At 39.2% G+C, this 15,791-nt stretch overlaps 1 protein-coding gene across 2 annotated transcripts; it reads right to left on the bottom strand.

Moving 5' to 3' along the window:
• Positions 1-506: 506 nt before the first annotated feature.
• LOC138060147 (uncharacterized) lies at positions 507-13,239 on the bottom strand. 2 transcript variants are annotated; one of them, XM_068905864.1, is made up of 6 exons: positions 13,101-13,239; positions 11,936-11,998; positions 11,273-11,574; positions 7,780-7,984; positions 4,798-4,919; positions 507-1,402 (listed from the first exon to the last, which is right to left on the bottom strand). In XM_068905864.1, exons 2-6 carry the CDS (start codon positions 11,982-11,984, stop codon positions 1,196-1,198), a joined length of 885 nt encoding a protein of 294 aa, XP_068761965.1. In that variant the 5' UTR covers positions 11,985-11,998; positions 13,101-13,239; the 3' UTR covers positions 507-1,195. The 2 variants fall into 2 exon arrangements, with proteins under 2 accessions (XP_068761965.1, XP_068761966.1); XM_068905865.1 differs by having other exon boundaries at positions 11,936-11,995; positions 13,101-13,237.
• Between the last annotated feature and the right edge of the window lie 2,552 nt (positions 13,240-15,791).

Raw genomic sequence — 15,791 nt, 5'->3', positions numbered from 1 at the left:
GTGCGTCTCCTTGGCTTCGGGTTTTCAGCAAAAATCTGCCACAGACCAATAGTTTAAATTCATTAAATAGCCGATCGATCTCCCCCAATTACCATCCCGAATTTTGGTTATATTGTCACTGTGCGGTGCGAATTGCGTGAATCGCATGATTTCTCTCGACCAATGGGAGTAAGAAAACGCAGCTTTCACGATTGACAGGTTAAATTTTAGCACCTCCAACTGATGTCCGAGATTTCTGGCCATGATAAGTTCAAATCGAAGATGCTCATAGAGACTTTTAGTAGAGCAGCAGGTAATACTCGCAAACACATTTGTTTGATAATTTTACAGGTTTGGATAGGCAAAGAAAATAAATTTCAAATCACTTACATGGTCACTTCCAATCTTTCAGCGTGCATTATTGTGCAGTGCAGTGACTTGTTTTGACTATTTTGGAGTCTATAAGAATATTTTAGGCTAAAATTAGAGGGATTTTTGACAACAAAGAACCAAGACTATCAAAATTACAGCCACGGCTAAACTTTTATTATTGTTGCATTGGTGAGTAGTAACCTTATTAATAACTGTTGAAATCCAATAGTTGTGTGCTTAGTTACCTGGCCTTTAAATGAAAGTGAGGCTGGTGTTGACCTTGTTATTTTTCAGACCTCCTTCCTTTTCTTACGTTAATAATATTGTTGTCATGCTAATCAGTAAGAATTTACATAAGAAAAGGAGTAAGAGTTCTATCTAAACAAGGTCAACTCTAGCTCACTTTCATTCATAGGCCAGGAAACTAGTCACACAACTGTAAAATGGACTATTAGCTTAAAACTACTGGCAGCGTTTTCAAATTGACCCGGTTTCAGTAACGGTCTTGATCGGTGCCGTGTAATCAGAAGGTACTACCGCTTCGAGGACGATACGGTTACGAAACCGCGTTCGAGTAAGCTGCTGTCCAATTCAGGGATAAATTGGGTGGCATAATTCATGATTTAGTAACTCATTCAACATGCCCCAAAAACTAGATGAAGATTTTTAATCTTGACCGTTTCGATGACTGTCAGCCTTCTTTATCAAAACTGACAAGGTGAATGTTATCAAATGTTAAATCTTCTCTTGGGCTATGTTAAATGAACTAGTAAAACATTTTTAAAATTTGATTCGGAATTTGCTAGCCTGGGGAATTTTTTCAACAACTTGACGGGTGGCCTAATCAATCAATGACGGGGAGATCTACTTTGTACTTATTAACAGTGAACAGAGCTTGTGGATTGGGATAGTTGACGTCTTCCATTGGCACCAGAGTTGCCAATTTGTTGTCGTCGCATCCAAGGTACAATGAATGCCATGGGTCGCTCCTGAACATTGTAAAGCCATAGTAGTAGTTAGGCTGGAATAAAGTAGCACCTGACTGTGTCGGCTGAAAATAAGAGAAAACAAAGCACAAATGAAAGCCGTATAATTATTTAGTGCACCATGTACATTTCCCCTGACACAGGATCTGAATAACGGAACATTCATGATGCATAGACTTTTCTTAAAGGAATAGATAATAAGAAATTAACTTCCTGTGTTCTCTTAGATATGAGCAAAGCGTTCGATAGTGTTGACCATCAAATACTGTTAAGGAAACTACAAGAGAATGGCGCCTCAAACAGCGTGCTACAATGGTTTAACAGCTATCTCACAAATAGATATCAAATTGTACGAATTCACTCCACTGTTTCCGATCCAGTACCATTTGATTATGGAGTACCCCAGGGTAGCATCCTGGGCCCCTTATTATTTAGTATATACGTTAATGATCTACCAGAAGCTCCACGGAATTGCTCTACTGAATGCTATGTAGACGATACAAAATTTTTTGTTTCATTTTATTCACAAGACACCCAAAGGATTGTTGAGGAGATGAACGAAGACCTCCTCGGGGTGCGCAACAGGTGCTTCAGAAATCGGCTATTACTAAAGCCAGACAAGACCAAATTAATCGTTTTCGGGAGCCGACAGATGACCTCGAAGCTCCATGAATTTCGTTTGTCCTTGTTGGGAAAGGACATCTCCCCTGTACAATCAGCCAAAGATCTCGGCGTGATTTTGGATTCGGATTAGTGTGGTTTGGCTTTGTTGAAGAGTTCTTTGTTTGAGGAAATGTCGGAGATTCGTCGGCCGATGGCTGCAGGTAGGTGTTTATTATTGTAGGCGGATGGTTGGAGTTGCTGTCGATGTAGAGAGTTTCGTTGTTCAGCTTTCTGTACGGATAGTAGGTTCCGTCCGTGAGGTTTAGGGTGACGTCGAGGAAGTTGCAGATTTTAAGGTTTGTACTTATAGAAATGTTTAGTCCTTGTTTCTTAAATTCTCGTGTGATGTCCTTTCTGGTCCGTTCTGATTGTGGTGCGCTTGCGTTTCTTACAAGTACCAGCCTAGGTGTAATTCTTCGTACCACAATTTTCTATGGTTTATAGGCTGATAAACCACGCGGGGTGTTGGAAGAACACGAGAAGAATTCGTAAATCACGAGCCGCAGGCGCGATTTTTCCATGAGTTTACTGGCACAGTAAAACATAGGTGATTGACCAATCAGAGCGCGCGCATTGATTTGGTTATTGTATAAAAAAATTAAAAAATAATACTATATATATATATATATATATATGGTGAATTATCTCGATGTCACGCTAAATCTAACAACTGGAAGGTATTTCCCATACAGAAAATCTGACGACGATCCATTGTACATCAACGCCAAATCCAATCACCCACCTTCTATAATTAGGCAAATTCCAACATCCATAGGCACTAGAGTATCGAGTTTATCATGCGACCAAGACGAGTTCGATAAAACCTCGCAGTTGTACAACAACGCCCTGAAATCCAGCGGATACAAAGAACGAATCCATTATGTTGCAAATCAAAATCAAAACTAAGGAAGAGCAAAATCCAGAATCAGGTCAAGAAAAATCATATGGTTTAACCCGCCATACAGCCAGAATGTTCCAACCAACGTCGCTAAATCATTCCTTTGCCTGATAAACAAACATTTCCCAAAATCACACAAGCTCCACAAAATATTCAATAGAAACAACCTCAAGGTCAGCTACAGCTGCACTACAAACATGGCTAACATAATCAAAAGCCACAACCAGAAGATCCTGAATGAGTGCAACGAGTCCTCCAGTGAGAAGAAATGCAATTGTAGAAACAAAAACCTTTGCCCTCTTGACGGTGCGTGCCTAACCAGCAACATTATCTACCAAGCTACTGTCACAACAACTTCCGGTAACTCAAGATCCTACATTGGCATGACGGAAAACGAATTCAAAACACGGTACAACAACCACAAGCTTTCTTTCAATGACAAAAAACACTCACATGACACTGTACTTTCCAAGCACATCTGGGACTTAAAAGACAAAAACATCGACTACGCAATCAACTGGCGCATCGTAAAAAGAGCAAAAGCGTACAAAGGCAACCCTTCTCGCTGCAACCTGTGTTTATCTGAAAAACTTTGCATCTTGAGAGCAAAAAATGCCTTTCTCTTGAACAAGAAATCTGAGCTGGTAACGAAATGCCGCCATGAAAACAAGTTTTTCACGACAACCAATCACCGGAAGCGTCGCTGCAACCTTTCCTAAATTTGAACACATATATGACACCTTCTCGTAGACAACGATCAGTCTGATGATCGCCTTGAGCGTGAAACTCCAGTAACTAGTAATACTTTCCTTCTTACATTTGTATATATATATATATATATATATATATATATATATATATATATATATATATATCTTATTCCGAAAAGCCTGTTTCGTTATTTATTTTTTGATTTGCGCCATTTTGTGCTATGTTTCACAGCGGTTTGCCATGTATCCAGGGACTGGCCCAGTTTGAGTATACTCTCGCAGATATCCTTTAAACGTAGCTTTGGTCTTCCCACAGGACGAGATCCGGATGCAGCTCACCATAAAGGAGTTGTTTCTGTGATCTGTTGTCGTCTAGCCTACAAACATGGCCGAGCCAGCGCAGCCGACTTCTTGCTAACATTACATCAATTTCTTCTGTACCAGCTCGTTTTAGTACTTCTTCATTGCTTATGTAGTGGCCCGACTTGATTTTGAGAGTAAGTCGCAGATGTCGCTGTTGTATTGTGCGAAGTTGTCTGACTTCATGTCGGTACACTGTCCATGTTTCGCTGCCATGCGTTAATAGAACATTAGACACTGATTGTAAACAAGGAGCTTTGTAGAGGCTGTTACTTTAAGGTCGTGCGAGTCAAAAACCCTCTTTCGCAGACGTTTAAATGCACATGATGTTGCCTGGATGCGAGAAACGAGTTCTTCCTTCATGGAACAGTCCGCAGCTATGCCAGCAGCGACTGTTCCGTGTAATCATCATCATCATCATCATGATAATAATAATAATAATAATAATAATAATAATAATAATAATAATAATATTATTATTATTATTGTTATATATTATTTTAAATAATAAAACTGTATTGAAAAGCAATCAGTTAATACAGAAATTATTAAAAACATAAAAATATTCTGTTCCAATCATAAAAAAAGAGTTCAACTTCATTATTCATTTACATTAAAAACAGAAATCAATAAAAATAGTAATAATAATAATAATAATAATAATAATAATAATAATAATAATAATTGTAATAATAATAATAATAATAATAATAATAATTGTGTCTCGAGAATCGCTGTCGCAAGCACAGCAACAACGTAGCTCAACAAGGTCGAACCGATAGTCTACTATGGCGTATTGAAATGTTAGTGCTTAGCGAATAGTACTTACCGATAGAGTGATTTGATCATTTTTCTCCTTTGCTGTTAAATACAAGTCCCTGCCTTGTCCAGTAGGGTCTGCAAAGGCCAGGTAAAACAAGTGGGACCCATAATATCTTGTTGTTAGCACAGCTGAAACGAACAACTCATAGTTGGTGATCTTATCGTGCCGTTTCAACCAACAACGGTGAAAAGTAAAAAGATTACTTATTGACTCCAAGTGAGTTTGGGACCTGAATTTTTCATCTCGTTCATGTATATTTGTTATTTCAGTTTTGTGCCACAATACCCTTTGCATTACTTGCGAAGTAAGCTTGAGCTTTTCCAGAACCCCATAACTTTGAGAAATGTCCATCTCTCTCATCTGGCCTTGGTCTAACAGTTTACTCTATTATCTAAATTTAGTACTGGTCCCATGGCCACCAAATTATGGCCAATTAGATTGGACCTGATGACCACACTGGCAATAAAGTAGCCGTCAATCTCGACCCCAGAGCTCTTCTCTTGACTGAGGGAGAGCAGAGCTCTGGGGAACCCTAAAACAAAGTGTCTTCCCATTGGTTTTTATGAAGAACAATCGAAAGCGTCTCTAATTGCTGCCTTCATGTTAGCATGAGGAGTGAGCAGGCGCCGTAAGGTTCAAATAGCTACAAGAACCCTACGGCCCATGTCTCCTACACAGAGTTTCCCAGGACTCTCACGACGAGAATGAATAGCCGTAGGAGCGATTGCTCGTGCTTAATGCAAAATCATGGATCTTGCAAGGGACACGATACCCCGCAAAAATCTATCCAATTAGCCGTCCTAAAAATAGACAAGATTACCATGAACTGATGGAGCGCATTCCATCGGTGGCAAATCGGCGAAGTCTTCTGGGGTTTGGACTTCTGGATTTTGTAAGATACGCAGACTCACTAGCGTACTGCTTAGTAGCATCTTTTGTTAGCCCAAAGTTAATTAACAACATGTTCATGTATCTGAAGTTAGTATGATTGCATAGGTGATTATTGAAAATTCTCTGTGCTGATTGGTTGCACTTGAAGTGATTATTATGCGATAATCACCAAAACGGTTTTTCAAATGGCCGCAAGCGTGCAAGCCGTTTTTTCGAGGTTAATATCGGTGAAAAACCTCGACTTCGTCTCGGTTTTACTCACCCATATTCACCTCGCCTTTGGCGAATAATTGTTGAATCTTGCATATTAGTAAAATCAGCGTCCGGTCAAGAAAGCTCGAGAGGCTTTCTACCTGAGAGGATGCGCGTCAAGAAAGCTCGAGAAACTTTCTACCTGAGCGGGTGCGCGTAAGCTAAACACTCAATATGTGAGCCACTTACGTCTGCTGCTATGAAAAACCGGAAACTGGAAACTGGGTGAACTACCCTGATAATTTTTATACAAGAAAGATCCGTTTCTTTGCATTTTTAAAGAAATGTTGTTTGCAAAAATTATTTAGATTTTTTTTTCTTTTCATCCTTCAACATCGCGTCTTCATAACTATCTCATTTTTGTACAGAAAAAGTTTGTTATGCCTCGTATTAGGTAAGGGTGTTTCACTTATTAGATTGGTGTTGACACCTAATAATTAACAGCTCATTTAATGTTTTTTTTAATTTTGGTTGAGATAAGCCACCAACGCAGATGTTCTTAGGGCTTCGTCACGTGTCCCTACCCCACTAACGTCTGCTGAAACGAAAAACCCCTTCCGTTTGTGGATTACGGACCAATCAGAGGCCGTTTTCCACTTTTGGGGAAACTCGTGTTTTGTATGACATTTTTTCGCAGCATGCGATTGGTCTCTTTAAATAGTGGACAAACAGGAGTTGAACGGAAGTGGTTTTTCGTTTCAGCAGACCTTCGTGGGGAAGAAACGTGTGACAAAGCCCTAAGAACTTCTGCGTGGGAGGCTAGGTTGACATCCGTCATTTGTCTTTAGCATGACAGTTTTCGTTTGACGGTTGAGCGTGTTCTTTCGAGTTCTAGGAGTAACGTAGCAGCTCTCGTAACGTATAATGTGATTAGCTCGATGCCTAAGCCAAAAACAAAAGACTTAACAGCTAGAGACTTATACCAAACAATAGCCGGTTACGAGAGCTGTACTGGAGGTTTCTAAAGCACAAAATTAAAGAAACGTAAGAGTCACACTAGGAATCTAGCTCAGTGAGTGCTTAGCAAACCTCCCATGTGCAATTTTAACTAAATGGTAAACGCTGAACCGTTTAGTATTTGTTTTTTTAGCAAAACCAAAGCATCTTGTGACACTTTGTGACATCCCTTGTCTCCTTTGAATGTCTGTTGATCATTAACATTAGTTCTCAGCATTAAATTTCAGCATTTTCGGCGGTAAACTGGTCTGTTACTATTGTAGTTTGAAGTAAAGCATTTTTTTGCCCGTCGCACGCATCAGTGCTTTTGTCATAATCATCAACCATGGGTGTATTTTAGATGGGTAATTGACCAATCAGAGCGCACGCTTTCCCTTTTCTATGTTATAAATAGAGAATATTACACGGTGGTGAGAAGATGTGAATTTTATGTTGGGGTGGCAAGAACAATATTTCACGAGTGTGCGCAGCGAACGAGTAAGATACTGTTCTTGCCACTCGCACATCAAATTCATATCTTCTCGCTATCGTGTAATATTCTATATTTATAACATAGAATAGGGAAAGCGTGCGCTCTGATTGGTGAGGACATGGAAAACACGCCAATCGGGTCCCGGATGAAGTTTCGTATGAATTTCATGAGTGGCGTATTTTTCAGTAAAACATTCCTGTATATATAATAAAAAAATAAAAAATAAAACTTAGTGCATTGGCATCGATAATTAAACTTCGTTAACTATGGGAATTTGATGTATAAAGCTATCCGGTAAATTCATTCAGTCCTCCCGCAACTATCAGCAGCAGCAGTAGTGATAGTGATAGTGATAGTGATAGAAATAGCGATAGTGATAGTAATAACTGTTGAAAGATTAAAATTTTAAGCCATACTGTTAGGGTCACCAAAGACGCCACTGCAGGTCACCGCTGATGGGTTCTCAGGCGATCGCTGGATCAAACCACCACTAGCGAGGCTCCATAAGCGATAAGAGATATTATTTTTGATGGGATGGTATTTCACATCTATGGGTTGACTTGTCAAGATGTTGTACCAAGGAATCGCTACTAAAGCAGAATCTCCACCACAGCTTGAAACCTGTAAACAAGGGAAAACATTGAAAAAGGTTTACCGCTCTGCGAACGTGAACTTGGCTATTTGAAGATGAGTTTGAAAACCTAAAGTTAAGGATTCAAAGAAAAAATCTGAACAGAAAGTAGAGATATGAAGGCAGTACGATTGCTTGCCCAAATAAAATGCAACTTATAATAATATGATTTATAATGTAGAAAATGGTCATTTTCGCAGTTTTGTGACGAGCAGCAACAAATGCCATTTGCCATTAGCCGAGGGAAAGCAACTCTACACTAGATTTCCGAATCTTCGTTCTTCTCCAAGCTGGGCGCGGGCTCCTTTCCCGTAACAGCAGCTGGTAATAGAGCCTAGGAAAATCGCCATTTTTACACAGACTGATTAATTAGCAATCTGACTGTTTAGTTATGAGGTCTCAAAGAGCCAACGACTCAGTGGCTTTAATTTTAAACATTGTTTACAGAGTTGATTGACTTAATTCTCGCGGTTTGGCTTGATTTCTACTAGAAGCAAAGAATTCGAAATTAAAGAATTAATTAAGAAATATATTTTAAATTTTCAACTGAGCTTGCAATTATTAGCATACGGCAACCAGTCGCGATCGCATTTAAAAAATACAGCGACCACTGAATCACGTCCACATGTTCCCGCATAAATAGGACATTTGCACGATGACGCCACTTTTACTACAAGTGCCAGAATCCTTCAGGTTTTCCTTGTCTCGTGCTAATAATGGGGTATTGTTATTTTCACCCACTGGGAATACAAAATTTAAATAAGACTAGTCGCTCTATAAGCGTACACTGGGTTGCCTGAGGTACGTGTTACTCAAAAACAGAAGGGACTGAGTTGGGTGGTATTGAACTGCTACATCCCAACCATTTTTTTCAAGTCAGGAGTCACCCAGAAATCGTGCTAGCAGAGTGCCTTTGGCTCACACGTTCATACGACGAAACAGATCTTTTTCTGATGTAAAAAGCCTGGCTACCAGCCTAATAATCATTTGTCAGAAAGCAAAAAAATCCTGTCATCTTGAGAAAAAATAGTCGTGGGTTCAATTCCCACCATAGTCAGAGTTTTTCTCTGTCCTTGTATGGGCCCATTTCCATCAGTAGGGCTAACGCTCACATGGTTCATATGGCATAGAAATCTAGCACTTCACATTGCACTCTATTCAGTTAACTCTGTTTAAAATATAAGTGCTACACGGCCAACGTTTGTATAAACGTAACCTTTCCTTGTACTTGTACAAGTTAATTGCCGTGACTTTAACATCTTCAGTTCCCACGGCCTGCTCCCGTCTGACCTTGTAGCTCAGTCGGTAGAGCGGCGGAGATCTAACCCGAAGGTCGTGAGTTCAATTCCCACCCTAGTCAGAGTTTTTCTCTGTACTTGTGTGGGCCATTTCCATCAATAGGGCTAACGCTCACATGGTTCATATGGGATAGAAATCTAGCACTTCCCATTACATTCAATTCAGTTAACTCTGTTTAGCATCTGGATGGTTGACCTAAAATATATACCACTTTGTAACAGAAGCATAGCACCGAAAACTCTATTTTAACACTCAAAAATGCGAAATAAGTAAGGTACAGATATTGTTAGCTTGCTTTAAGCAAAACCAATATTGATGCAAAAGTAAATAAATATTGATACGCAGTTTTTAGGAAGAGCAGAAGGAAGTTTTCAGAACTGGCGATCGAGAATAAAATATTTTGCCAACAGCAACAAAATTTACTTCATGAAACTGAACAACATTAATTCTGAACCACGAATATAAAAAGTTACCAGCGGCGAATAAAAGATTTTTGCTACGTTTAATTTTCTTATTGTACTTTTGGCTGCACAAGTAAATATCAAAAAGGAAAGTGACATCGAATTCAGCGGCCGCCGTGATCAAGTTACCGCGGCGTGTTTACTCGCGAAATAATTAAGCATCTGTGTCAAATGATGGCAAGACACTGGGTTCTTGTTTTTGTTAGTTTTCTTTTTCTTTCAAGTGTTATAAAGTTTGACAAGAAATGTGCGAATTTAACACAAAGATCACAATCGCCCAACCCTTGAGGTTGACCATTGTTTCTGCAAAGTCAACTATTTACTCTCCAAGGCGATGTTATTTATCACCAGGTAATTCCATCGTTTTTGGAAATAGCAGCTACTTTATTTTTCATCAGCGTCACAATTTTGGCTGATTTTGGGGCTCATTTTGTTGAAACTCAAGCGCGCTTCCAACAGACCTATTTATTTTCGTGAACCCTTCTTATTTCAATTGCGTGTGTGCAAACAAGACACACAATCCGTGCCACAAAGCGTATGCAATTAAATACATTTCTGACAGTTCACATCAAACCCTTTTGGAAAGAACCTTGACCGTAAATAATGAAGCGCAAAAGAGACAACAAGCTTTCATTCGAATAATTCTTCACTGTCACATTTCCATTTTTTTTTTTTTACCTTTGCAGAGTTGAGTACAAAATAAATGTAACTTGCCAGACAACTTAGATGCGACTTCAATAAACACTGTGATGCATTTAAGGCGTTTAATTCCTTCAATGTTTGTTAAATCCATGAAAGAATTGCCATTTGATTTCAGTGTGGTATATAATACCAAGTTAGTAAAATATTAGGAACAAAGCTCACTTGATATCTATCGGCAAAAAATGAAATTGTTGTCGAAGACCATTACTCGTCTCTTAAAGATTCCAGATATTTATTTTTCACCGCCTATCTTGTTTATCGAATTGACGTTCCATTCTTGGGCTCCATATAAGGGTATATTTTGTTTAAAGATGCACTAAAACGCCATTCGCGTTACAATGACTTTCGACGCCATTGCAGGTTAATAATTAAATGTTCTCCTGCGTGCACCAGAGAAATCTACGCATTACCCCAGCCCCCTCAAACCTAACAAATACACACAGGTCTATGCACAAAGACACCACTTAGCAGGGGAGTGTCAGGAAAGACTTTTCATGACATGGAAAATACAAAAGAAAAAAAAAACAAACGCATTTTCTAACTGGATTGCCTATGGCAAGCCAGTAAAACGAAAAACAACTGAAGAGACTTCTGGTAGTTGTAGTCAAATAACGCCATTGTGAAAGTTGCTTGTTGCATTAATTGCAGTAACCGGTAGGGAAAGCCGGAACATTAACTTCAAATTAACTTCAATCTCCAATCCACGCCTGAACGCCGGATGGAAAATAATAGGTCTAAAGCACCGCACCAAACGAGAATAACTTAACGATTAAGTAAGCGATGGCAAGTTTTGGTCAGTTTATGATCCACAGTTACCTGATTTTTTAGCTTGGGTGTGATAACCACCTTAACTTTTGAATTATCATCCAATTTCACGTCATTTTCGACGTCGACGAATTCCTGAAAGGCGGACTCGTACTTCTGAAATGTGACATTTGCCACTGCGATGTCTTCGGTCAAGACGTCCGAGAATAAACGGAGAAAATCATAACGAAGACTGCTGACTTTATCATCTTCGGAGAAACTTAAGGTGCGTTTGTTTTCGCAAAAGGTCACGTGAACCTTCTTGGAATCCATGCTGCTGAGGGTTCCACGAAAATGCCGGACGCCATACGGAGCTGTAAAATAGAATAGATTGTTTTAATTTCCTCATAGCAGAGGCAAAACAACTTTATAACTTCAATAGTAAATATTAAAAATAAAACTTTTCAGAAACACATTTTGTTTCACAAAGTCCTTCCCCAGGGTCTCTCTTCTTCCCTCTCTCGCTCTAAGGGAATGGAAAAAGAGAGACTCTGGGAACGAGGTTGATCATCTCAAAGTTGAGGCAGCCATATTTCTAAATAAAAATTTAAATTCGGTGGTTATTGATAGATAATAAATTAATTTGATAAAATAGGTCACCTTACACTCGCTTCGAAATCGAATCTGAGGCCACTTTGGAAATATTTTACATGTACTAGATACTGACTTCCTTACCATTTTTGACGCCCTTAGGCCTAAATCCTCGAAGAAAACCCCCAAACATGAAGGAATCCTCTGCTGGAAAGAGCGAAAAGACAGAAAACCAGCCAAGTTATAATCAGACACGTACTGTGGCCTAGATCCACAATTCCAGATATCCACGATCCAAATCACTTTTCAATTTTTCAACTGGTCTACTCTTCCACTCGACAATTTTGGTAGCGACCAACATATTCATGTAGTTATCCGGCAGAAGGATGACAGTGAATTAGGTGATTGATGGAAAAGACGAACTGAAGACTCACCAAAGCTGTTGTAATACACTGCCGAAGAAGCCTTAGAATGCCAGGCATTGTTTTTTTACGGTTGAACGATAAACGTGTAAAGGCTGTGCATTTACCAATAATTTTACACTGTATACAAAACGGTCAGGGAAGAAAGGGGAGAAAGTGTTGTTGGCTTGCGGATTAACTCCAGTAAGATAACAAGAAGACCTTTCAGGCTCGGGTTTAACTAATTGACGTCCCTTTACGCTCAATGGTTTTAGATTTCTGTAACTCCAGTTGTCCTTTTCATTATGATAACTTATTTGTCTATTCCACAGGAGGACGCAAACGACAATCTTCGGTGAAATATGTGTTCGAGAGAGTCAAACTGTTCTAAGAATTTCGGTTCTATGTTGCCAAACAGCTACAGACTTCTTACTAAAACATCACCTAAAAGATTCGCAACCAGGGAAAAGTGGTCCCTTACGTTTTCTGAAGGGTATTTTTGCAATTTTGGCACTTAAAAAGGTCACCTAGCAGTTTCGGATGAGCAAATGGTTCGGTGGAAGTTCTTAGAAGTTAACGTTCAGCTAGCAATTTCTGAAATGAAGATATATCATTCCCTAAAATTTTCGGACACATCAAATCTCAGCTAAGATATGCGAACAGATCGAGATTCTTTTAGGTGATAAAAAATCTCTTTAGACATTCTTTATACATTACAAGGAGCCTAGAAACGTCTCTCAAAGGCGTTTGGCTTAATTTTGATTCAATGGCAAAAACCTACTGAAAGGGACTTGATAACAGATAACGAATGAATTCCATGAAAGTTGTCGGGCTTTGAGTGCCTATCAAAGCAACGCCATGGCCAATGAACTTTATCGTTATTTCAGGTTATAACGAATGCAGCTTACCTTGAAATGATTTGAGGGTGTGCTGCTTAGATGCACGGGTAAAATTCCGCAGAGTTGACTCAGTAACTTGACACTGTACCCAGCAAAAGCTTCTCCTTAGCGGAAAATGCAGATCCAGTCCTTGATATAATCACCGGACTTCGTGACTTTGATTTATTAGCATATTTTAGCTGAAGCTCTTAACTCGTAAACCAATTTTGAAACAGGAAAACAAAACAAGTCACTCACCGTTCTTAAAATTTGCATGCAAGCAAATGATTACCATTGTATCTGAAACATCAAAGGCGATGTTAAATTGTTTATGGTTGAATACAGGTGGTACTATTCCGGAATAGGAATACACAAATATTTTTTAAGGCATTCCGTTCTCGATCTTAAGCGAATAAAAATTACCAGCGATTTGTTTTAATTGTATATTCGACTTGAACGGTCTCCAGACTACTCTGCGTTGACTTTCCCGTCAGATATATATATTAAGACTAAATTTCAAGAGCTTTCTTTATTCTCATCTGAGCTACTAATTAGCCCTAGTAATAAAAATGGGCCCGCGCAAAGAAAGCAAAAAACATGCACTTTGACCCTAAGGGAACATGAGCGATATTTTATTTCCACCCGAGGGCTACTCTGTTTACCTGATATCCGTCCTTTTGAAAAGCCGTAATCCACCCATCCGGAAACTCATAGACCGAAATGGACCTTCTGAGCGCTAGCTTTTACGTGTAGTGTCACGTGACTTTTCATTTGAAAAAACCTCGAAAATTCGGACATTCGAGCAGATCGGACATATAACACATAGTGAGATGGCATGGCGAGCAGATATGAAACTGTTAGTTTCTTTTTACGTTGGACTTGGAAATGAGTGATGCAACAAAGACACTAGTGACTTCGATGGTTAGCATTTGGTGTGGGCCGGGGTAGAACTTTGAACCAATGACTGAGAGAAGTAATGCAAAACCAATGCAATTCTCTAATTACTTTCGACACTCTATAGAAAACTGCTCAGAAAAGTACTTATACGTATACTAATACTGTATTCATACTAATAACAGAAGCAGAACGCGACTGAGCCTTAAACCATGTCAACTTCAGTTAAAACCATTCGAAAATAGACGCGGGCCTTGCACAGGAAGAAACATTATAATAGCAAAGAACAAAACAGAAAAAGCAACATTAAAATGCTTCGGAAATGACGAAAGACATGTACAGGAAGAAGTGTTATAATCAGTTAATCATAGAACAGAACAATACTTTTAGAAAAAAAAGTAAATATTTGGGAAATGACGACAGCCTTGTACAGGAAGGAACAGCATTGTAATCAGTCAACCTGAAGAACGTGACAAATTTAGCACCACCTTAAATTAAAACTTTTCGGAAATGGCAAAAACCTTGTACAGGAAGGAACATCACTGTAATCAGTCAGGCAAAGAACGTAAGATTATTCAGCAACATGCATCAACAACCTAATGATTTGTTTCCGCGTTTAGGATCCTCAGTCTATCCCTACTATTTTGACAGAGCCATCTCTACTCATCACTAAGCCACGATGACATTGACTTGGAATGGCTATACTAAATTTCCACTCAAGACTTTGGCATTGGTTCAATGTAAGCGGCATAATCAAAATGCTGAAATCCGTTATCGAAACTTGTTTGTTATAGCGGAAGTGTGTCAATACTAGATTTCCTCCATAAAACGTCGCTTGACTGACGAACATCAACGGGAATGGAATCGTGCTCGTTTATCGTTTTTAGAAAAAAAAATTCGTGCTTGAAACTTAGGTGCCTTCTTTTTATTGCTTTCACGTGTAGTGTCACGTGACTTTTCGTGTAAACAAACCTCGAAAGTTCGGAAATTCGAGTATATCGGACATACAACACACAGTGAGATGGTGTGGCGAGCGGATATGAAATGTTAATTTCTTTTTGCGTTGGACTTAGAAATGATGCAACGGAGACGCCTATTTCCCTTTCGTAAACGGTCGTTGCCATTTGAAACGGTCGTTGCCATTTCTCAGAACGGTCGTTGCCATTTGAAACGGTCGACACACTTCACTTCAAAGAAAATTAAAAGAAACAAACTAAGAAAAAATATTAACGACAATTAAGACAAAAAAGGCAAAAAAAAAACATTTATAAAAGAAACACTGGAGGAAAAAAAGAGTCCGAAAATTTCAAGACTCGAACTCGGGTTCTTAGCCCTCACTCTAAACAAAGCTTTAACCCGAACCCTAACTCATATGACCAGCGACACACAACTCCCTGTAACCGCAACCTTTTGAGTTCTTAGACCTAATGAGTGTAATTCAGAGCTAAAAAATGGCATCGACCGTTTCAAATGGCAACGACCGTTCTGAGAAATGGCAACGACCGTTTACGAAAGGGAAATAAGCTTCGGGGTCATTTGTTTTCCTGGTTTCACGATTATCTGTCAGACCGAACACAAAGAGTCATTGTTGGAGGTCATTCATCAGAATGGATGAAGGTGTCCTCTGGTGTCCCTCAAGGGAGTATATTAGGGCCACTTCTTTTCCTGCTGTATATAAATGACTTTCCCCTATATGTAAGCTGTAGTACGGAGCTTTTTGTTGATCACAGTTTACTTTATCGTAACATCGCATCTGTAGATGATTGTGTTGAGTTTCAGGGTGACCTTTTGTCTGTTGCCTCCTGGTGTGACTTGTGGAAGGTCACG

Source organism: Montipora capricornis, chromosome 8, assembly GCF_036669925.1.
Source record: "Montipora capricornis isolate CH-2021 chromosome 8, ASM3666992v2, whole genome shotgun sequence".
NCBI classification, from domain to species: Eukaryota; Metazoa; Cnidaria; class Anthozoa; order Scleractinia; family Acroporidae; genus Montipora; species Montipora capricornis.
This window is presented reverse-complemented; position numbering and strand designations above follow the sequence as displayed.

Excerpts from the sequence above, each read along its gene's own strand:
- LOC138060147 (XM_068905864.1), bottom strand. The coding sequence starts at position 11,984 with ATGTTTGGGGGTTTTCTTCGAGGATTTAGGCCTAAGGGCGTCAAAAAT. Across the intron at positions 4,920-7,779 it reads CGTCTTTGGTGACCCTAACA|CTGTGCTAACAACAAGATAT; the intron begins GTATGGCTTAAA and ends TGTTCGTTTCAG. Across the intron at positions 1,403-4,797 it reads ATGATCAAATCACTCTATCG|CCGACACAGTCAGGTGCTAC; the intron begins GTAAGTACTATT and ends TCTTATTTTCAG.